The sequence below is a fragment of the Sus scrofa genome, chromosome 2 (assembly GCF_000003025.6).
Source record: "Sus scrofa isolate TJ Tabasco breed Duroc chromosome 2, Sscrofa11.1, whole genome shotgun sequence".
Lineage (NCBI taxonomy): Eukaryota > Metazoa > Chordata > Mammalia > Artiodactyla > Suidae > Sus > Sus scrofa.
The window spans coordinates 117,498,448-117,519,311 of record NC_010444.4 but is presented as its reverse complement, the minus strand read 5'-3'; the positions used below and the strand labels follow the sequence as shown (position 1 = coordinate 117,519,311).

At 42.2% G+C, this 20,864-nt stretch overlaps 2 protein-coding genes and 1 long non-coding RNA gene across 7 annotated transcripts in view; 1 reads left to right on the top strand and 2 right to left on the bottom strand.

Moving 5' to 3' along the window:
* The window catches only part of NREP (neuronal regeneration related protein), a 361,955-nt gene extending 348,494 nt beyond the window's left edge, over positions 1–13,461 (bottom strand). The window contains exon 1 of the mRNA XM_021084633.1: positions 13,293–13,461. The gene's annotated coding sequence lies outside the window, so the exon portion shown is untranslated. The remainder of the gene's footprint in view (positions 1–13,292) is intronic.
* Positions 11,705–15,187, top strand: LOC100518827. The gene is made up of 4 exons (XM_013995035.2): positions 11,705–11,778; positions 13,333–14,207; positions 14,600–14,674; positions 15,032–15,187. The coding sequence occupies exons 1-2, from the start codon at positions 11,705–11,707 to the stop codon at positions 13,991–13,993; spliced, it is 735 nt and encodes a 244-aa protein (XP_013850489.2). The 3' UTR covers positions 13,994–14,207; positions 14,600–14,674; positions 15,032–15,187.
* EPB41L4A overlaps positions 17,614–20,864 on the bottom strand; it is a 266,512-nt gene continuing 263,261 nt past the window's right edge. For all 5 annotated transcript variants that reach the window (XR_002342070.1, XR_002342071.1, XR_002342067.1 and 2 more), the window contains one exon: positions 17,614–18,326. This is a non-coding gene — a long non-coding RNA (erythrocyte membrane protein band 4.1 like 4A). The remainder of the gene's footprint in view (positions 18,327–20,864) is intronic.

Sequence of the window (20,864 nt, the reverse complement as noted above, 5' to 3'; positions counted from 1 at the left end):
AAAAACACTTCTGGTGCAGGGGAAACATGCATCTTGCCCACACACCCTCCATGGTGGTGAATACTGTTCCCACCAAAGGGCTCTCTCTCTCAGGCCACTCCAGGCATGGGTGGCTCCAGCCGGTCTCTCTTAGGGAGCATCACTGTCCTGGAGTCTCCCAATCTCCCATACATACCAAGTCCTCCCAGCAGTTCCCTACTGACGGGGAGTATCTTGCAACATGCTAATGGCTGTCTCAAACCGTCTTCATCACCAACTCTTCCGCTTCGACCCCGGGGGTGAGCAATTGGCTCACCCAGGCAAAACTAGCTGCCCAATCATATAACACAACCTGCTTAGGTAATCTCTTTAGGATCTGGAAGTACTTGGTACCTATTGTGTTTATCTTGGCATTGGGGCTTGGACCATTTCTCTGAGACAACAAGAATAAAGGTCACATTTAAAATCCTGATATTGCCTCTGCTGACTAAAGGCATTAAAAAGAAAACGAACCACATATTAGGATTATTGGGGTAAATTAACATTGAGAAATCTTTAAAGATTACTTTTCTTAAGGATTCCTGTTAGCTTAATAAAGCATTAAAATATTAAAATTTCAAATTTTAATAACCATATTAATTGAATTTTAAATTAAAATAGCCATAAACTCTTAGAATTGGAAGGGACTTTTACATTCATTCAGTGATGTATCAGTTGCTAGGACATTTCCACGTTCTTACCCGTTCATGCTTGAACACCCTAATGATGGAGAAATCACCGTCTCTTCAACAGTTTGTTCCCATCTGGGATTGCTTCCAACCATCAGAAAGTTATTCTATGAAACTCGAAGCTGCCTCTTTAAGGTTTCCACCCCTTGATTTGATCCCTCGAGATCACACAGAACAAGTCTAATTCCCCTCTCACATGACACACTTCAACATGTGAAGCCAGTGTCACTCCAACTTGTGACACTGCATTTGCTAACACCCAGTTCCTTCAGCTACTTCCTTTGTAACACAGCTTCTACTGTCTTGTTATCTTGCTTATTTCTTCCTCAGTAATTCCTGGCCTCCCTATGCACACTTGAGGTACAGCACTAGAGCTGAAGTGAGAGTAGTCAAGCCAGTAGAAGAGGGAACAATGCTCTCCTTCTCCACAGCACACTTTTTTGCTTAATAAAACCTAAATTAGGAGTTCCCATCGTGGCTCAGTGGTTAACGAATCCGACTAGGAACCATGAGGTTTCAGGTTCGATCCCTGGCCTCGCTCAGTGGGTTAAGGATCTGGCATTGCCGTGAGCTGTGGTGTAGATTGCAGGTGTGCCTCGGATTCCGCGTTGCTGTGGCTGTGGAGTAGGCCGGCGCTACAACTCTGATTAGAACCCTAGCCTGGGAACCTACATATGCTGCAGGTGCGGCCCTAAAAAGACTAAAAAAATAAAAATAAAACCTAAATTAAGGAGATCCCTAGTGGCTCTGTAGGTTAAGGATCTGGCTTTGTCACTGCTTGTACCTGGGTTCAATCCCTAGCCTGGAAACTTCCTCATGCTGCAGGCATGGTCAAAAAACAAAACAAACAAACAAAAACCTAAGTTAACATTTACTCTGCTGACACTCACGGCACAAGGTGAATTACACTATATTCACTACCAACAACATTTCCTTAAGTCTTTTCCAGATGTACTACAGCTAAGATACAGCTTATCCTCTATATATGGTGTTGATTTTAGCATGCAAGTAGTGGCCCCAACAGATGTTCTCTTTAAAAATCGTTCTTTTAACACTCATCAAATTCAACAAGCCTAAAATTTTAGGATCCTAATTTGACCATTTAATTTATTCTCTTTAACTTCATATCATCTCAAATTTTTTAAGAGTGCTTTCAATATCTTCATCCAAATCACCAATAAAAAGGATTAACAGGAAAAGGCCAAGGACATTCCTAGAACACCCTTCCATTTGACATCAATCTACTAAACAGCACCCCCTTAGTAGCTATTCAACTAATCATCAATATCCATAATGACATCTCTCTCTTCAGCCAGGGGTATATAACGAGAGACTCTGTCAAGCGCCTTGTTCAAATTCAGATTTCTAGGTTCTCCACCCTTCTCAGCTCTAGAGATCTGGACACCTTATTGAAAAAGAAATTCTACTGTGATGGGTGTTAAACCCATTCTGGCTCTCATGAATAAGTGATGCTGCTTCTAAGGGCTCATCATTTATTTGATAGCGCATTACAGAATTGAGGCCATGTTCATTATCATAGACCAAAATGAAATTACTTCTTCCCCTTTTTGGAAGTGTGAAGGATCAGAATCTTCAAACTTCTCCCATCTGAAGCCCCTGAGTTCTCCATGATTTCTCACAGATTTTGGACACAGGTCCGGTGTACTCAATTTCAAGTTGCTCAGGACTCAGAGATTTAATCTACTCAGCTAAGAGACTTCAAATCTCTAATGGAACAGCTCAGAATTCTCTTTCAGTGGCTAAAATAAACATTAACATTAATGTACTAAAGCCACTCATTAGAAACCCAGGTTTTGGGTTTTGTGCTATTGGAGATATTCTGTGCCTCACAGGAACACCAGTCTCACAGAAAATCTTCCAATGCTGTCTGCTCCCCCAAAGAAAGACTCTAGCATCATGGAAAAGTTACTGATATAGAAACAGATGTTCCTAAAAATACCCCTGGAAATGTATGGATATGAAACACATGCCACATATATTTAGTTATAAAAATAAGAAAATCATATTTTTATCTAGCAACTATTTATTTCCAGAAAGTGACTAAGCACTGCAATCAAGTCATACCTGACTTTTAAAAAAATTAAGACAGATTGAGCTGTCTATCCCACAAAAGAAGTGTCTATTAATAATCCAACTCCAATTGCTATGTATATTTCCTGGCAGGCTGGCTCCTGACTAAAAGCACCAGCTTTATTTTCCTGATTGGCTTAAAACATATCATTCTGTGGCATAAAGAATTTTATCACTGAAAGATGTTCATTGTTGTCTGGACTGAAATAAATAAGATGTTCTTCTGAGATACTCAAAAGTAGCATATCAAAACAGTCCTTTCCTACACAACCTTGACCAGATTAAAAAAAAAAAAAAATCAAAGCATCACCTCTGAAAAACTAGCATAAAACTAGGTTTAAAAGACACCTAGGCAAGTGAGTGATTCTATTCAAATATGGATTTTCGATTGCTAATTTCATTCCAGTTAAACTGTGATTGAGAATACGCATGTATAAATTATAGTGGGGGGTTTGTGCTTGGCTTGTACTGCCACCTGGTGGTTTCCTGCTTGTACTAACACAAAACTCAATAAGGAATTTCTTCTACTAGCAATCATTTAGCAGTTTCTTTGCAATATCAGTCACTAACAAGTCAATACTTCCTGTAAAACCTCTAAAATAGTGGTTTAGAAGAGATTTGACTTAAAATATTTGGTAAATAAGATGAACCATATATCATTCAAACACAGTAAGCATAATGATTAGTAAATTGATAATAAAAAATATGTAGGAAAAGAATTTAAGTCCCATCACGCCCCAGAATGAGAACAAAATGAAAGAGACAAAGAGCCCCCCTAAACACAGACCTGCCTACCTCTTAGTTAAAAAAAAATATATATATATAAATATCAGAAAAACCAACTGGAAATCTAGAGGTCAGTTTGTATTTATACAAATGAATAGTGTTACAAAAATATTTCTCATAGAATTCCTTAAGGTATTGATATGTTTCAGAATTCATGTTTCTCTTTTGTGAAATAATTTTTTTGTCTTTGGTCCTACTGGGTATTCAGTAGCCATATGAATTAACATGAATATTTTATTATTATTATATTTGTTATAATTATATTACACAAATTTGGCCAAGAGATATATGAAATTACTTTTTTTTCTTTTTAGGGGCGCACCTGTGGTAAGTTCCTGGGCTGGGGTCGAATCCGAGTGGCAGCTGCTAGCCTATACCACAGGGTTAGGTTAGAGTTAGGGTTAGGGTTAGGTTAGCAACACCAGATCCAAGCTGCATCTTCAACCCACATCTCAGCTTATGGCAAAGCCGGATCCTTAACCCACTGAGCAAGGCCAGGATTGAACCTGCATCCTTATGGATATAACCTTGGTTCTTAATCTGCTGAACCACAACGGGAAGTCCTAGAATGTCTCTTTAACTACTAAAGATAAAAATTTTGGAGTTCCCACTATTGTACAGTGGGTTAAGAATCCAACTAGTATCCATGAGGATGAAGGCTCAATCCCTGGCCTCACCCAGTGGATTAAGCATCCATCGTTACCATGAGCTAAGGCACAGGTCAGAGTCGCCAATGGGATCTGGCATTGCTATTTCTCTGGTACAGACCAGCAGCTGCAGTTCTGATTTGATCTCTATCCTGGGAAAGTCCATATGCCACAGGTGCAGCCCTAAAAAAAATAAAAATAAAATCTGACTGTAGTGGCTCCAGTTGTTGCAGAGTTGCAGGTCGATTGATTCCCCCACCCAGCACAAGGGGTTAAAGAACCTTCCTCTGCCACAGCTGCAGTCATAACTATGGCTCAGATTCAGTCCCTGGCCTGGGAACTTTCATATGCCTCAGGCGTAGCCATAAAATAAAAAAAAAAAAAAAGTTTTAAAGTTGCCAAATCAAGATTACCAATTATTTACTTATTCCATGTATTTATTTTTAAATAAATATTACTTATTATTTTGAAAGGCAATATTTTCTTATGGCCAAAAATTCTCTACATACATCATTATTCACTGTAACCAGTTTCTTGCAGAAACAGCCATTTCGCTTAGTAAGTCCTTTCTACAATCAAACTATTATTTTCACTTAGCCTATTATTTGATTTTTTTCCCCTCAATTTAATTCTTTAAACTAGATAAGGCTTATTTTTATTCATATCAGGTAATACTCTTTTTTTTCCCAAGGTGACAAATCACTCCTGTTAGAGACACATGTGGATTAAGCCCTCCCTCTTCTGCTGATGTGTGATGTTTGCTTTAAGACATATTAGGATTTAACATAAAATACAAACTGTTTAGAAGGTCTACCTTCCTTTCCATCCAAAGGGGAATGCCTATGCCAATACCATGCTGACAATTATTTTATAAAGTTGAGAATGTGTTTTCATATTTAACGTTGCAGTATGTCTAATATTTAGTTTAAGGAAGGAGTTCGTCCTCCACCATTAATCTTTTCTAAATTGTTCTGCCTAGTCTCATCAATCTCTGACGCCAAATGAAGTTCAGAATAATTTTGTTAAATTCCCCAAGAATTTAGCCAAGTTACTTTAATAAAGAGACCCTCTGAGAATTATTTTGGGAAGAATTATTACCTTCGCAGATAGGTTGTTAGTAGAAAAAGCAGGATTAGTGGTAAGCCTTCCAATGCTCTTAAGCTGGATGGCTTTTCAAGGAACAAATTGATGAAGAAACTCAAAATGCATTCTGTGCCTGCAATGTGGCGGGAGATATGCAGAGAAACTCCCTAATGCACAATAATTAAAAATGCTGGAGAAAATGTTTTAAAATATCATTCTAAATGCATGGCTGAGTTGGATGAAAAATAAGGGATGTCCTCAGAGGTCACACATAAAAGAGAGCATGAATGCAAAGCAAGTTCTGGTGGTGGCGTTTGCCTGGGACACCTACATACCTAGCCTTGGAGGCTTAGAGCGTAGGCTTCACAAGGCCATATGGGAGTCAGGAGATAAGACATGAGATGAGCAAGGTGGAAGTAGAGGTAAGGACCCATGCATAAAGCTGTGACCCCCAAAAGGTAACATCCTTGGTAAGTGAATTGGGGGGGGGGGGTTCAGTCATCCTACAGAGAGAAATAGTGGAGAAAATCTGCCCACACATTATGAAGAAGGGTAAATGGGGGAGGGGATGTGTTTCCCTCGAAAATGACTAGCACCAGTCCCCCTCACGCAGGGAGGGCACACCCTATCCTATGTGGGGTGGATGGCATGGTCTGGCAGTGCTTCCCATTAGTAGTGTCCCAAATGCCCAGCAATACCAGACATAAATCTTTTCTACAGGAGCAGACACAAATGATTACCATAACTTAATTTCCAAAGAACATATGCTTACAGCTAAAAAAAAAAAAAAACCTGTAAGAAAATAAACAGGAGCTCCCGTCGAAGCTCAGCGGCAATGAATCTGACTAGTATCCATGAAGACACAGTCTGATTCGACTCCTAGCCTGGGAACCTCCATGTGCCTCGGGTGCGGCCCTAAAAAAAAAAAAAAAAAAAAAAAAAAGGAAAAAAAGAAAAGAAACAGCATGTGACAGTGAGTTCAGAGTTAAATTGTGCCAATATTTGACCCTGAGGATATAAAATAAGTGTTTAACACATTTTGAGAAATAAAGGGAGTAATAGCAAAGGAACAAAAGACATCATTAATAACCTACATCTTTGGAAAAGAACCAAAGAGAAATCCTGGAAAAATAATGTGTAATAACTGACACAAGAAACTCAGCATTAGGAGCTGGCTCATGACGGCAATGTCAGAGGCTCCTGACCTCATCCTCCCATAGACACATCAAATCAACAGCTACATACGAAATAATTCCCTCGGAAAGAAATCCAGAAACCACCTGATTTCTACACATTGGGCAAACGAGGAAAAACCCACATCAAACTGAGGAGGAGTGGCTGAGAACCAATTTCACCATAAACCCCATTCCTGGTGCAGCAATGGCCCAACCGGGACGGAACTCACAACCCCCAGCTTCTCCCTGAGGAGTGATGGGTTTAGGCTTCATACCTAGTACCCCAACTTTGAAGACCTCACCTGAGCAATGGGTGCCTAAAACATCCATTTTTGAAATGCCAGAGGGGCTGGCATCCATGAGAACCACAAGCCACAGAGATCTAAAGGATAGCTCAGATCTTCTCAGTTTCTGTTGTGGCTCAGCGGAAACAAATCCGACTAGTATCCATGAGGATGAGGGTTGGATCCCTGGCCTTGCTCAGCAGGTTAAGAATCCCAAATTGCTGTGGCTGTGGTACAGGCCAGCAGCTCCAGCTTCAATGTGATCCCTAGCCTGGAAACCTCCGTATGCCACAGCTGTGGCCCGAATAAATAAATAAATAAAAGTTCAGAAAGGACTCACACAGAGTCACCCTGGCTAATCCCCAAGGGCCAGCACAGAACCAGCAGACTGAACCTGCCCAGTCTTTCCAAAAGAGGCTATTTGCATATAATAGGTATGACCTGAGGAGTAGGCTTCTAATCTAGCACATACCCAGGGGCTGCCTATATTTTCACTCCCCCTCCCACAATTACTGTTTCTGACATCTTTCTGTTCTGCATATCCCTTAACTACTTATTGCAGATATAGATGATTTTACTACCTTTGTATTTTAGCCTTACTTCTAGCTTTGTACATAGCTGACTTTCTACTGCATATTTGCCTTTGCCAGTGAGTTTTTCCTACTGTGATTTTCATGTTTCTAGTTGTAGCCTTTTGTTTCTGGCTTAAGAGAAGCCCCTTCAATATTTCTTGTAAAGCTGATTTGATGGTACTGAACTCTTTAAGCTTTTGCTTGTCTGTACAACTTTTTATGTCACCATCAAATCTGAATGTAAGCCTTGACAGGCAGTGTATTCTTGGTTGTAGCCACCACCCCCCTCCCTCCTCCCCCCCCCCCCCCCCCCCCCCCCGGCACCTTTTCACCACTTTAAATATATCTTGCCACTCCCTTCTGGCCTGCAGAGTTTCTGCTGAAGAGGCAGTTCATAGTCTTCTGGGTGTTCCTTTAGAGTAACTGTTGCTTTTCTCTTACTGCTTTTAATAGTCCCTTTTAATCTTTAATTTTTGCCATTTTAATTAACACTTGTCTTGAGTTATCCTCTTTGGGTTGATCTTCTTTGGGACTCTGTGCTTCCTGGATAAACAAACTTTAAACCATGCAGAATGGATACATCCCTCGGAAGGATGACTTGTCAAAGGATGACTAAATAAGAAAAAACCTGGGAGTTCCCGTCGTGGCGCAGTGGTTAACGAATCCGACTAGGAACCATGAGGTAACGGGTTCAATCCCTGGCCTTGCTCAGTAGGTTAAGGATCCGGTGTTGCTGTGAGCTGTGGTGTAGGTCACAGATGTGGCTCAGATTCTGCGTTGCTATGGTTCTGGTGTAGGCTGGTGGCTACAGCTCCAATTGGACCCCTAGCCTGGGAACCTCCATATGCCGCGAGAACGGCCCAAGAAATGGCAAAAAGACGAAAAAACAAAAGAAGAAAAAACCTCTACAGTTTTACAATCGTTAAAGAAATTAATTTATTAGTTTAAAATCCTCCTATAGGAGCTCCCCTTGTGGCTCAGTGGTAATGAAAACTGACTAGTATCCATGAGTATGTGGGTTTGATCCCTGGCCTCACTCAGTAGGTTAAGGAGCCAGCATTGCCATGACCTGTGGTGTAGGTCGCAGATGTGGCTTGGAGCCAGTGTCGTGGCTGTGGCATAGGCCAGCAGCTGTATCTCTGATTCCAGCCCTAGTTTGGGAATTTCCATATGCCTCAGGTGTGGCCCTAAAAAGATAAAAAATAAAAAAATAAAATAAAATCTTCCTACAAAGAATATACTAGACCCAGATAGTTCTAAAAGTGAGGTTTATTTATTTATTTTTTTGGCTATGCCCCGGGCACACAGAAGTTCTGGGGCTAGGGACTGAACCCACACCACAGCAGTGACCTGAGCCACAGCAGTGAAAACACTGGATCCTTAACCCACTGGGCCACATGAGAATTCCTCAATACATTTTTACCAAAAATAACAACAAAAGTGCAGGAAATGCCCTGAGTTACATCACAAACCCAACTAGTAAAATTTTGGAAGCATCATGCATCAGCAAATCAAAAAACATACCAAGAGTCAATGAAGGGGATATGCCGCACAAACACTACTGGTGATAAAAGCAGCACTAAAGATCACCTTCAGCCTGACTCATTCTCTGCCACATTCCCATAATGCCTTTCATATTTCATATTGTCCTTTTTTCCCTCACAGTTTTGTATTATGAGAACCAAAAAAGCTGAGAAAACGTTAAAAGATCCATGGAGAAAGAAGCAAATCAAGCAGTAAAGCAGTAACAATGAAAGTGAATATATTATTTCCAACAAAGCAACTATTTATTATACAACTATATTGTTTGGTAATCAGGAAGCAATGTTATGGACATTTACAGCCTTATGTTATAGTTTACTGTTTAAAACAGGTTTGTTTATTATATCACATTTCAGGAAATTGGTTTGGGTTAACAAGTAGCTCGGAGTTCCTGTCGTGGCTCAGTGGTTAACGGAATCCGACTAGGAATCATGAGGTTGTGGGTTAGATCCCTGGCCTTGCTCAGTGGGTTAAGGATCTGGCGTTGCCATGAGTTGTAGTGTAGGGTGCAGATGCGGCTTGGATCCCACGTTGCTGTGGCTCTGGTGTAGGCCAGTGGCTACAGCTCTTAGACCCCTAGCCTGGGAACCTCCATGTGGCATAGGATCGGCCCTAGAAAAGACAAAAAAAAACAAAAAACAAGTAGCTCATTATCATTTAACCATTTAAAATGAAGGGAAGTAGGCTCCCAGTTAATGTTTTTGAATAGAACAGCTGATTTTCAGAAACAAATTACTAATATTAAGTAGATATCTGTATAGTTCTAACATCGAAACTATCAAAGACCACATAAAAAAGATATCCACAGTCCCCTCTTGTCCGTAAACATAAATGCAGTAATTCTAAACAAAGTATTTTTTGAAATGACAAATACGGTATCTTCCAGAAATGTTAAGATTGGTTCAATATTAGAAAATGTATTGATTAATGCAATTCACCTCATTAACAAATTATAAGAAAAAACTCTATGTCCATCTTAATAGAGGCAGAAAAAATGTAATAAAATTTGACATCTATTCAAGATAAGAAAAATAGCAAGCTGAAAAAAGGACACTTCCCTAACCCAGTAAACTGTAAGAAATAAGCTTTAAGAGCATTCCTTTAAAGTCGTGAACCAAACAAGGATGTCTATCTGCACGCTGGGCATTCAAACATTCTCACACACACACACACACACACACACACACACACACACACACACACGCGGTAGATGTAGAAAGGAAGAAAGCTGCAGATGTGATTGCTTAAAGAGAAAATCCAAAGAAAAACTACAAACGGTTCTAAATCACAAAAAGTATTATTTAATATCTACTGGCTATTAAATCAGATGCTGGAGTTCCCGTCAGGGCTCAGCGATAACGAATCTGACTGGCATCCATGAGGATGCAGGTTCAATCCCTGGCCTCGCTCAGTGGTTAAAAATCTGGTGTTGCTCTGGCTGTGGTGTAGGCCAGTGGCTATAGCTCCAGTTTGACCCCTAGCCTGGGAACCTCCATATACCTTGCGTGTGGCCCTAAAAAGACAAACATAAATAAATAAATAAATCAGATCCCTAACACCAAAAAAACCAAAATGTCAACCCCATAATGATTAAGCACTTTAAAACCAAATGTGCATACCTTATCTGCAAAATCTTACTTATGCTCCTGATAAGAAAATTAGTGGGACAAGGAGCAGAATAAGAAAAACAACACACTTTTCACTCTCCACTCCTAACAGTGTGTTATTCGTTTTCTCCTGCTGCCGTTAACAAGTTTACACAAATTTAGCAACTTAAAACAACGCAAATGTATTATCATAGCTCTGTTGTTTGGAAATCTGGCGTGAGTTTCACTGGGCTAAAATCAGGGCATCAGAGGGCTGTGTTCTTTTCTGGAGATTCCAGAGGAGAATCTGCTTCCATGCTCACTCAGGTGGTTGGCAGAATTAAGTTCCATATAGTTGTAGAAATGAAGTCTCTGTTTCCTTGCTGGCTGTCAGCTGAGGGCCATTCCCAGCTCCTAGAGGCTGTCTATACACTTTGGCTTCAAAGATCTTCCTCCTCCATCTTCAAAGGCAATGGAAGTTTGTCTTCTCCAGCCTTCTCTTCTGCCCCATCTCTGACTCTCCTGTTTTCCTCTTCATTTTTTATTTTCTCATCTCTCAGTCCCTCACATTAACCACGTGGGCAAAGCCCTGTTTTACTGTGTAATGAAACATATTCACGGGTTCTGGGGATTAGGATGTGTGAAGGACCATTACTCTGCTACCACACCGGACAAGGAAACTGAACGTGTCCCATGCTCGCACTCACTCTGTATGAAGCTTGTACATCCTTCCACAAGGCCATCACTCCAGCAGGCAAGGATGGAGGGGAAACTAGGCAGAAAATATCCCCTATCATTTTCTCATGTCCTTTCTGCTTGCATTGGCTTAATTACTGGATTTTCCTTACCAGGCTACGTGAGGTCAAGGCAGACAGGACGATGAAGAATTTAGAATTAATTTCCTGACACCAACATTAATCCAGTAAGTGAAACACATGTCTCCCCTCTATCTATTCTTGAACCATCCAGAGTTTAGGGAAGAGGTATAAGGGGCACATAGGAAAGAATCAGGTCGGAACAAAATGTCAAGCCCTTAAAAAAAACCACGCACAGCAACATAGTCCCCTGCCCGGCTTCCTTAAGAAACTCAACCCACCAAGGTTCCTTACCTGCGGTGGCAGTAAACAAGAAGAGTCAGGCTCATGAGAGTCATTAATTGGGTGTCACTATGTACTAACCAGTGCTAGATGATTCAACAAACCTGCCTTCATTCTTTAAACCTATGTGGTACATGGGTAAAGGTATTATCCTGGACAAGAGGAACCGTGGGCTTACAGAGGTGATCATTTACCCAAAAGAACAAGAGTGAGAGATGAATCTAAACCTAGATTTGCTAGCTGCTCCAGCCCAAGGAAATTTCCCGACTTTCTCTAGCAAGAAGGTAAGATTGAAATTTGGTATAATCCTCACATTGTACCTTTCAGTGTCTTTCAGTAACACTTTTTGAGGAGTCCCTCTCCTTCCCCAACCTTTCTCTCCCCAGACATGAGAGAGACTTCCTAGTGAAGTCCTTAGAGTTCTTTACCTCCCATAATCATTACACATTTACTTCTGGATGGTCACTGTCCCTACTGTCCCAACATTGATGTTATCATTCAGGCTAATCCTGGTGTGACGACCACTGGGCTATGGGCTTGCATTTTATGTTTTCTTCGTCCTTCCTTCCTTTCCTTCCTCTCTCTCCTTTTTTTTTTTTTTTTTTTTTTTCTTTCCTCCCTCCCTCTTTTTCTTTCTTTTCTGTTTCTTTTTGCTTCAAAGAAACAAAGAAAGGTCCTGGGAGGTGGTCCCTGAATAAGTCTCTACTAGGACTTACAGGTGCAGGGAGCCCCAGGTGCTACCAGTCAGCCCAAATGACTGCAGCCTCTATCCTTTCAATGAGGAATGGTTATCAGCATAAAGCCAATTAACCACCTCAACTTTCTTTCTGGTACTGATCGCTTCTAAAATTTCAGCATAAAATCCCAACTCCTTACCACAGGTACAAAGCCTGACAGGATTTGCTCCTGCCTGTCACCTACACTGCATCTCAAGCCACCCTGCCCTCCTGCCACTGCTCCAGCGACACTGGCCAAGGCCTGCTTCTGAGCACCTGAAATGGGACTAGTCTGAACTCAAATGTACTGGTAATATAAGATATATACTGGACTTTGAAGACTTAGTACGAATAAAAAAATGCAAATACATCATCAATGATTTTATATTGATTACAGGTTGCAATGACAATATTGAGCACATGGTGAATTACTGTTAAGATTAATTTAGCTGGTTCCTTTTACCTTTTTTTGCGGCTTTTCCAACATTTAAAATAACATTCATGGAGTTCCCATTGTGGCTCAGCGGTTAAGGAACCCGACCAGTATCCATGAGGACACAGTTCCATCCCTGGCCTCACAAAGTGGGTTAAGGATCCGGCATTGCCATGAGCTATGGTGTAGGTCACCGATGCGGCTTGAATCCCAAGCTACTGTGGCCATGGTGAAGGCCAGCAGCTACAGCTCTGATTCAACCCCTACCCCTAGCCTGGGAACCTCCATATGCAGCGGGTGCGGCCCTAGAAAAACAAATAAAATAAATATATAAAATAATATTCCTTGTTTGCACTAGATTCCTACCAAACAGCGCGTCTCTATCACATTTTACCCCCTTTTGTTTCTTTTTTGGTACTTACACTATCTGGACTTAACAGTGTCCATGTTACCTGTTTTGTGTCTTTCTCACGCAACTAGTCTGTCTCATTCACACCTGACTGCCAGGCATTTAGAAAAGAGCATGAAGCATACTAAGTACTCAATAAATATTTCTGAAATTAATGACCTTACTCTTCCTCAGCTGGAGACGGTGAGCTCTGTCCTCCCTCAGAACACGAGGTCTCAAGTCCTTCGGGCTACACCCGCAGCTCAGCGGTGACCGTGTGCCCGTAACACTGCGAAGAAGGGTGGGTAGAAAGTCACGCTTGATAAAAGCTCCTTCGGCGCCGGAAAAACTAGTTGCACGATGCCTCGGGAGTCGGGAGTTCAGCGCGCAAACACGCCTTTCTCACAAAGCTTTCTCATGGAGCCCCGCCCCTCAGCCAATCACTATGCACTTCGCCCTCCAGCCACATGGTGGCGTCTCGCGGGGGCGCGGCGGTCGATGGTACAGTCCATTCTCCCCCCCTCGCGCAGTGGGTCCTTCCAGTCATAGAAAAGCATTGTGGGAAGAGTGCGCAGCCTTTCCACCTTCGGCGTTGCGTCCGGATGTTCTGTCCGGGAGTTTCGAGGATGGCTGCAGCCTTCGGACGCGTGGCCACATGGCCTCTGACCGCCGGGGCCCCGGGCAGGAGCGCGCGGCCGCCTTGAGTCTGGTGAGGCCCGCGCCGCAGCAGTTCCAGGGCCGAGAGTCCCCGGCCCTAAATGCGTGGAGGGCAGCGGCCAGTTCTAGCTCCCGCCACGTTGTCGATGGGACCTCAGGAGGCCCCGAAGTGGCCCCCTGCCAGGGCTCTCTCGCCAGGAGCTGGAGCGATGGCTTGGGGGGCGTTTGAGTTTCATAGACTGTATGTCAAAGAAATTTTAATGGAAGCGGAGATTTCTTGGCTCTGAAAGGAAAAGGCCACGCCGTGTAACTGCACCTATGTCTGCCTGCCAGTGTGAAATCGGGTCAGCGCGGAAGTGCCGTTTAAGGTTTAGATCTTCATAACTTTCAGGATGCAGAACTTGGATTTTAAGATGCGGAAATTAGTGTCACCAGCTTTGGAGGTGAGTTGCTTCGAAGTTTGACGATATTAAAAGACTTAGGCTTTTGTTTCTGAGTCGTAAAGGAGAATGTGGAGCTGCGATTAGTTCCCCTCAGCTCTAATCAACAGAACAAATCATCGCAGTTGCTTTGGGGTCTGGAACTTTGGGCCACACAGCATTGCTTCCGCGGTTTTCTTGCAGCCTTTGTGTTGCCCATTCACTTTTGGCAACTAGTGAATGTGGTGTCAAAAAAGGCAAAAATCAAACACTTTTGCAGCCTTTTACTGCCTTTGTATTTGATATCTTCGGTGTAGGAGCTGCTTAAGTAACAGTTAGCTCATGTTACTTGCATAAGTGATTTTGATTCTGCCAGTGTTAGGTGTTTCTCTTAACCGGTTTTAATTTTTGTTCAGCTGAAAGATGGACGCTTGAAGCATAGACTCGCTAGCTTAATCCATGACTATGAGGAAGCAGAAAGATGACCTAAGGTAAGTTGATACTTCAGAATGAGAAACTTTCTAGGTTGGGGTGCCTTCTCTAGTAGGTATTAGTTAATAATTGTTCATTATTTGTTTGGCAGTATTAGTACTGCTATATCTGTAAGCAGTTGTTTACTGCAGATGGGATGGCCTCTTCCCAGCTTATTCATCATAAAATCCTAAGATACATGCGTAGTAGCTAAATTTTAGAAAACCACTCTCCAGATAATCAGCCATGTTTTATGTTGACATTTAAAGTCCAGAAGTACATACCTTGATACAGTGCAGAAGCATGTACTGCGAGTTTGTGGCGCATGTAAAAAAATGTTTACCTGTTAAATTGAGTACTTTGTTGTTTTTTTTTAGGGTGTCCTTGCTGAGGAATTTGACGACTTGATCTTCAAGAGTTGGTTAGGGTTATGTAAAATTTTCAAGATTACTAAAAATTACTGCTTTTTGAGCAGTCCATAAATGTACATATAAAACAGTGGGGCTATAAATAAAATGGTTTGTTTCTCAGAAGTTTGTGTGTTAACTGCCAGGAAGTAGCGTTCTTTCACTGAAAGATTACGTGGAATCTCCCTCCCGCTCCCAGCAACTCCAAAATTGTTAACACCTCAGCTGTTAATATTCTGTGATGAATCTGTCACTGATAGCCTTATAAAACACAGGCTTATGCTAGGCCCCAAGGAGAATTACATGCTTTCTTCCAATGTCTGATGCATGGTGAACTGAAATAGACCAGTTGGTTTCTACATCACAGGTGTACTTACTTTGTTACTGAATTTTAAGTCAGCAAATAACCTTCACTTTGCAGGAAAGAACAAATGGTGTATTCAGGCATTCAGAATATTTATTGAAAGCACTGCACTAGCAGCTGGGAACACAGTGGTGGGCAAACACAGTTCCTCCCTTTGGGAGCTTTCCGTTGAATGGAAGAAATGTCTTCACATCAAAACTTCGTTTGTGAGACAAGTCCTTTGCATGATAAGATTTGACCAGAAACCTGAGAAATGGTTGAGACTAAGGGTAGTTAATCATTTTTACAAGGCAAAACTGACCCTGTGCCATGTACAGTGGCCTGGAGCTAAAAATTGGGTATGACTGAAATAAGTCCAGATTTCTAACTTGGAGGTTTCCTTTAACTGCCCTCATTAGACAAGAGTTGAATGCTTAATGAAGCTGGAAGGTGGCCATTATGGGAGCTGTGGATATTATCAGGCTGAACAGTTAAAGAGGCCATACCACTTAAGGCTCATTTTAAAGCAAAGGGAAATCCATGACAAATGCACACTGCCGAGAAAAGGGGTGCTGGTGTGCCAGTCTGAGGCTGCTATGGTTGTAAGAGATGATCACATTGGACCAGGATGGTAAAATCAGGAAAGAGATGGTTGAAGCTATAGTAGACAGGACCTGGTAATAGAGGATGTGTCTATAATGACTGCTAGGCGTATAGTCTTGTACAATCACAAATCCAGCTGGGGAGCAGCATTTTCAAGTAGTTAATTTGAATTGTCTTAGATTTCTAAGTGACCCCTTGTCACTATATTGGCTTGTAGTCTTAAACTATAGAAAAGCCATGGGAATAAATGAAACCCACTGGGGCAGAGAAATAGGGACTGGGGTTGAGAAAATTAACTGGTGAAGTAGCATAGGGTGAGCTGCAAAGGACAGAATGGTAGGAACAATGGGAAATAGAACAGTGACATGAAGGTGATGTTAGGTCTGCTGTCCTAGAGAATCTGTATTAGAGATGGTTTGGGATAAACAGAGATTGAGAATGCTGGCTGCACCATTCAGGAGACAGAATGGGTGAAAAAAAAGTGGTAGTTGGGGAAGGATATTTGGTTGGCTTACTTTTTTTTAAGGGCCGCACCTGTGGCATACAGAAGTTCCCAGGATATGGGTCAGAATGGGTGCTGCATCTGTGACCTACACCACAGCTCATAGCAACACTGTATCCTTAACTCACTGAGCAAGACCAAGGCTTGAACACACATCCAATCATACTAGTTGGGTTCTTAAACCCCTAAGCCGCAACAGGAAGTCCAGTCCTACTTTTTTTTTTTTTTTTTTGGTCTTTTTAGGGCCGCTCCTGTGGCTCATGGAGGTTCCCAAGCTAGGGGTCCAATCAGCTACGGCTGCTGGCCTATACCACAGCCACAGCAACGCAGGATCCAAGCCTCTTCTTTTTTTTTTTTTTTTTTTGGTCTTTTTTTTTGCTATTTCTTGGGCCGTGCCCTCGGCATATGGAGGTTCCCAGGCTAGGGGTCGAATCGGAGCTGTAGCCACCGGCCTACGCCAGAGCCACAGCAACGCGGGATCCAAGCCGCATCTGCAACCTACACCACAGCTCACAGCAACGCCGGATTGTTAACCCACTGAGCAAGGGCAGGGATCGAACCCGCAACCTCATGGTTCCTAGTCGAATTTGTTAACCACTGCGCCGCGACGGGAACTCCCCAAGCCTCTTCTGCAAGCTACACCACAGCTCACAGCAACGCTGGATCCTTAACCCACTGAGCGAGGCCAGGGATGGAACCCGAAACCTTATGGTTAATAGTCGGATTTGTTTCCACTGTGCCACTATGGGAACTCCCAGGCTTTCATTTTTTTTTAAGTAAGGGTCTTAAATAGGATCTAGCTGAGAGGAAGAGGCTGACTATATTAATACAGCAGAGAACAGGGGTAAGGAGGAGATGGGTTCCAAAGCACAGGTAAAGGGACAGGAGAAAAGGAAGGACTCGGTTGATGGCAGCCATGAAAAGGTTTAGCTGTGGATGTCCCCTAAATGAGTATTTCCCCTATAGACGTGAGTCATTTGCAGAGAGAAAATCTGAAGTGGTATTTAGGGAGAGAGATAGCCAGGCAGGCTGTAGGGACTATTTGAGGTTGAGGTCATGAATTTACAAGCTGAGGTCAACTGAAATCCATACCCACATGTAGCCTTTTTTTTTTTTTTTTTTTTTTTTTTAAAGCACAAGACAAGGACACTAGAAATTTAAAGCAGCACTTAACAAAACTTTTTTTAACATTTTAAGTCAGTGGAACTTAATGCCACAAATTACAGTATTACAAAGAACATAAGAATAAAAATATCTGCAGTGTGAAAGTGATGCCTCAGTCATGTATCTGTGCACAGGCAGAGATCCACCCAGAGTTGAGAAGAACCTTTTCATCCCACTTGGTGTACTGCTGCGCAGCTAGCCAGATGCAATCCAGGATTCCAGAACTTTGATCAGAAGCATCTGGTCTTGGCTGTGGCAGACACAAAATACTCAGTTTCCAGGAAGGAAAACATGGCATCAAGTGGATATGTTTTTACAAGACTACTATCCTTCCAGTTACCAAATAAAAAAGCCCTTTAGGCACAAATATGCTGTAGTTAAACCTTTAAAAAATGGAATAGACTCCATTATTTTCTTCTGAAGAAACACTTCTGCACGTCCAAAATATTTGAATAATTCACAGTTTCAAAGTAAAAGTGGCACACATACCCTTCCCACCTCACACCCCAAACCCTTCACTGGGATCAAGTCTCTATCTTGAGGCGTGAAGCTTGGATAGTTTTTATTGTTTTTGCTGTGTGTTTTCCAGTCAGGTTGCTTGTAGATGTCTGAGATTTTTCTTCAATCAGGCTATCTTTAGACCCACTTCTTCTCTAGAAGAGAATATATAGAAAACAAGATTCAGAGAAGACAGCCAAATCAAAAATAACTAAGGTTTTCTTAGGTTTAAAATATCAACTTTTATTTATTTTTTCCTTTTTGGGATAGCATGTGAGACATATGGAAGTTCCCAGGCTAGGGGTCAAATCTGAGCTTACACTTGCCGGCCTACACCACAGCCACAGCAACGTGGAGATCCGAGCCGCATTTGCAACCTACACCACTGCTCATGGCAACGCCGGATCCTTAACCTACTGAGCAAAGCCAGGGATCAAACCAGCATCCTCATGGATACTAGCCAGGTTCTTAACCCTCTGAGCCACAACAGGAACTCCTCAAGTTATATTTAGAAAAGATTCCTAATACCAAAAGCTGTTCAAATATTCCCTTTAAATAGTTAATTATGGGGAGTTCCCTTTGTGGCACAGCAGAAATGTATCCAACTAGGAAACATGAGGTTGCGGGTTCAATCCCTGGCCTCGCTAAGTGGGTTAAGGATCCAGCGTTGCCATGAGCTGTGGTGTAGGTCACAGATGCAGCTGGGATGTGGCATTGCTGTGGCTGTGGTGTAGGCTAGCAGCTGTAGCTCTGATTCGACCCCTAGCCTGGGAACCTCCATATGCCAGTTACATGCATAATAAACTTTATTCATGAAAATTAGGCATAAATCCATTCCCTAATTAAGTGCCATTTCCTTTGTAATTATTGCTAAACCAGGTTCTCAGGCTTCCCACTTTTCCATGGAGGGGCAGAGAGATGAAGAGAAAGAAGATGGGGTAATTTATAATCTTCCCTTATTATATTTGCACTAGTCATGGAATGAAATCCCTACAGTACAATGCCCTGCAGGGGCTGGAGCTCCCTGTCAGCTGCGGGGCATGGGGCGGGGGGGATTTGGATGGGGACTGTCATGGGGAAATGGGAGTGGAGCTACCTGAGCCTGAGCCTGACACCCATCTCCCACAGTTACAGGTGGAGTCCCTGAATGACACTGAAGGTGCTTCACACAGCTCCCTCCTCAGCTAAACCTTCCTGCTCTAGAATCCGTTTAGAATTCACCTGTCAGTGGATCTAGCTAACAAGCATATTTACTTCCCTGAAAGTATCTTTCCAACATAATGAGCTACACTCCAGAATTCTATTATTTTGAGATTTCTTTGGGCTAAAAATAAACCATCCTCTGAGAAGTCTTTCATCTGTTCCTATGACTGGCTTGATTTGTTTTATTCATATTCAAAGAAGCACTGATGAAACAATTCAATGCTAAGCATGGGGAGTATGAATCAAGATAATTTTAGAGTGTGAGACATTATCTGTTTGGGAAGGAAGATGTCCAGGAAACAGGGATAGGACACCAGAACATGAGAGAGTCAGGACAGGAGAACTGAGAGCTAATATATCAGAAGGGTCACTACTGTGTAAGTTTGTAAGGACTGAACCTGTCACTTCCACCTGCAAACCTCAAGGGAATAAGGAAAATGAATCAAGGTCCCTAATCCACCCCATGAAAATGCAAGAAGAGGTGTAGACAGGCCAGGCCACTGCCAGAACGCTGGCATCATCCTGGAACTTAGGAAATAAAATTTTCCCACTTGCCCATGTCACTAGCATCCTTCCTCCACATGGTAACCAGATCAATGGTTTCCTTTTGGCACTTGGAATAAGAAAGGATAAAATGCAAACAAACTCTTACCCAGTGGCATCTACAGCCCCAAATTAATTGTGACTTCCTTCTTCCTCGCTCTGCTCAGACCTCAAACACCCAGGCCTTTTCCAGCTTCAGCATGTCCCCACACTCTTCCCTCTGCTTCCATCAGCCTTCCCCCCACACTCACTTGGCTGGCTCCTTCTCAATGGCGAGCTTCAGCTTTATATGTCACCTTCTGAGGTGGCCTTTGCCCTATCTGTCTAAAGTAAGGTCACATGTTCATTTTCTAGCTCAGGCCTTTGTTTCTTCATAAGGCCTACCTATTTTTTTTTTATTGTTTTACCTGTTTTATGTGTTATGTGTCAAGGCTAAGAGTGAGCAAACATTTTTTGTAAAGGGCCAGATTATGGACGACTTCCTGTCCCTACTGTATATTCTTGCCCCCTCTTTCCCCAAACAACCCTCTAAAAACATAAAAACAAGTATTAGACATCTGGGCAATACAAAAACAGGCAGCAGACTAGATTTAACCCTGGGCTGTAGCTTGCTAACTGCCTCAATCAGTGTCTTGTCACTCCTCAGATGTGCTCATTAGCTATTTGTTGAATTCAAAATCAAAGGTGTCCCAGAGACAAGCCTAGGATCAGTGCCATTGATCAGAAGAGGCATGAGTTGTTCTCACATGCAACAAAATGACAACTATTCTTTCAACATTTTCATGTGTCTAATTTGTTTTGAAATTCCTCAGTGATGGTGATTAGGGAGACTAGAGTAGTTGGAAAAGCAAAAATACACTGAAATTCCCATTTGTATTGAAGGCAAATTAAATTTAAGACAAAAAAAAAAAAGAGCTCTGAAAAATAACTGGTGCTTATTAATCCTC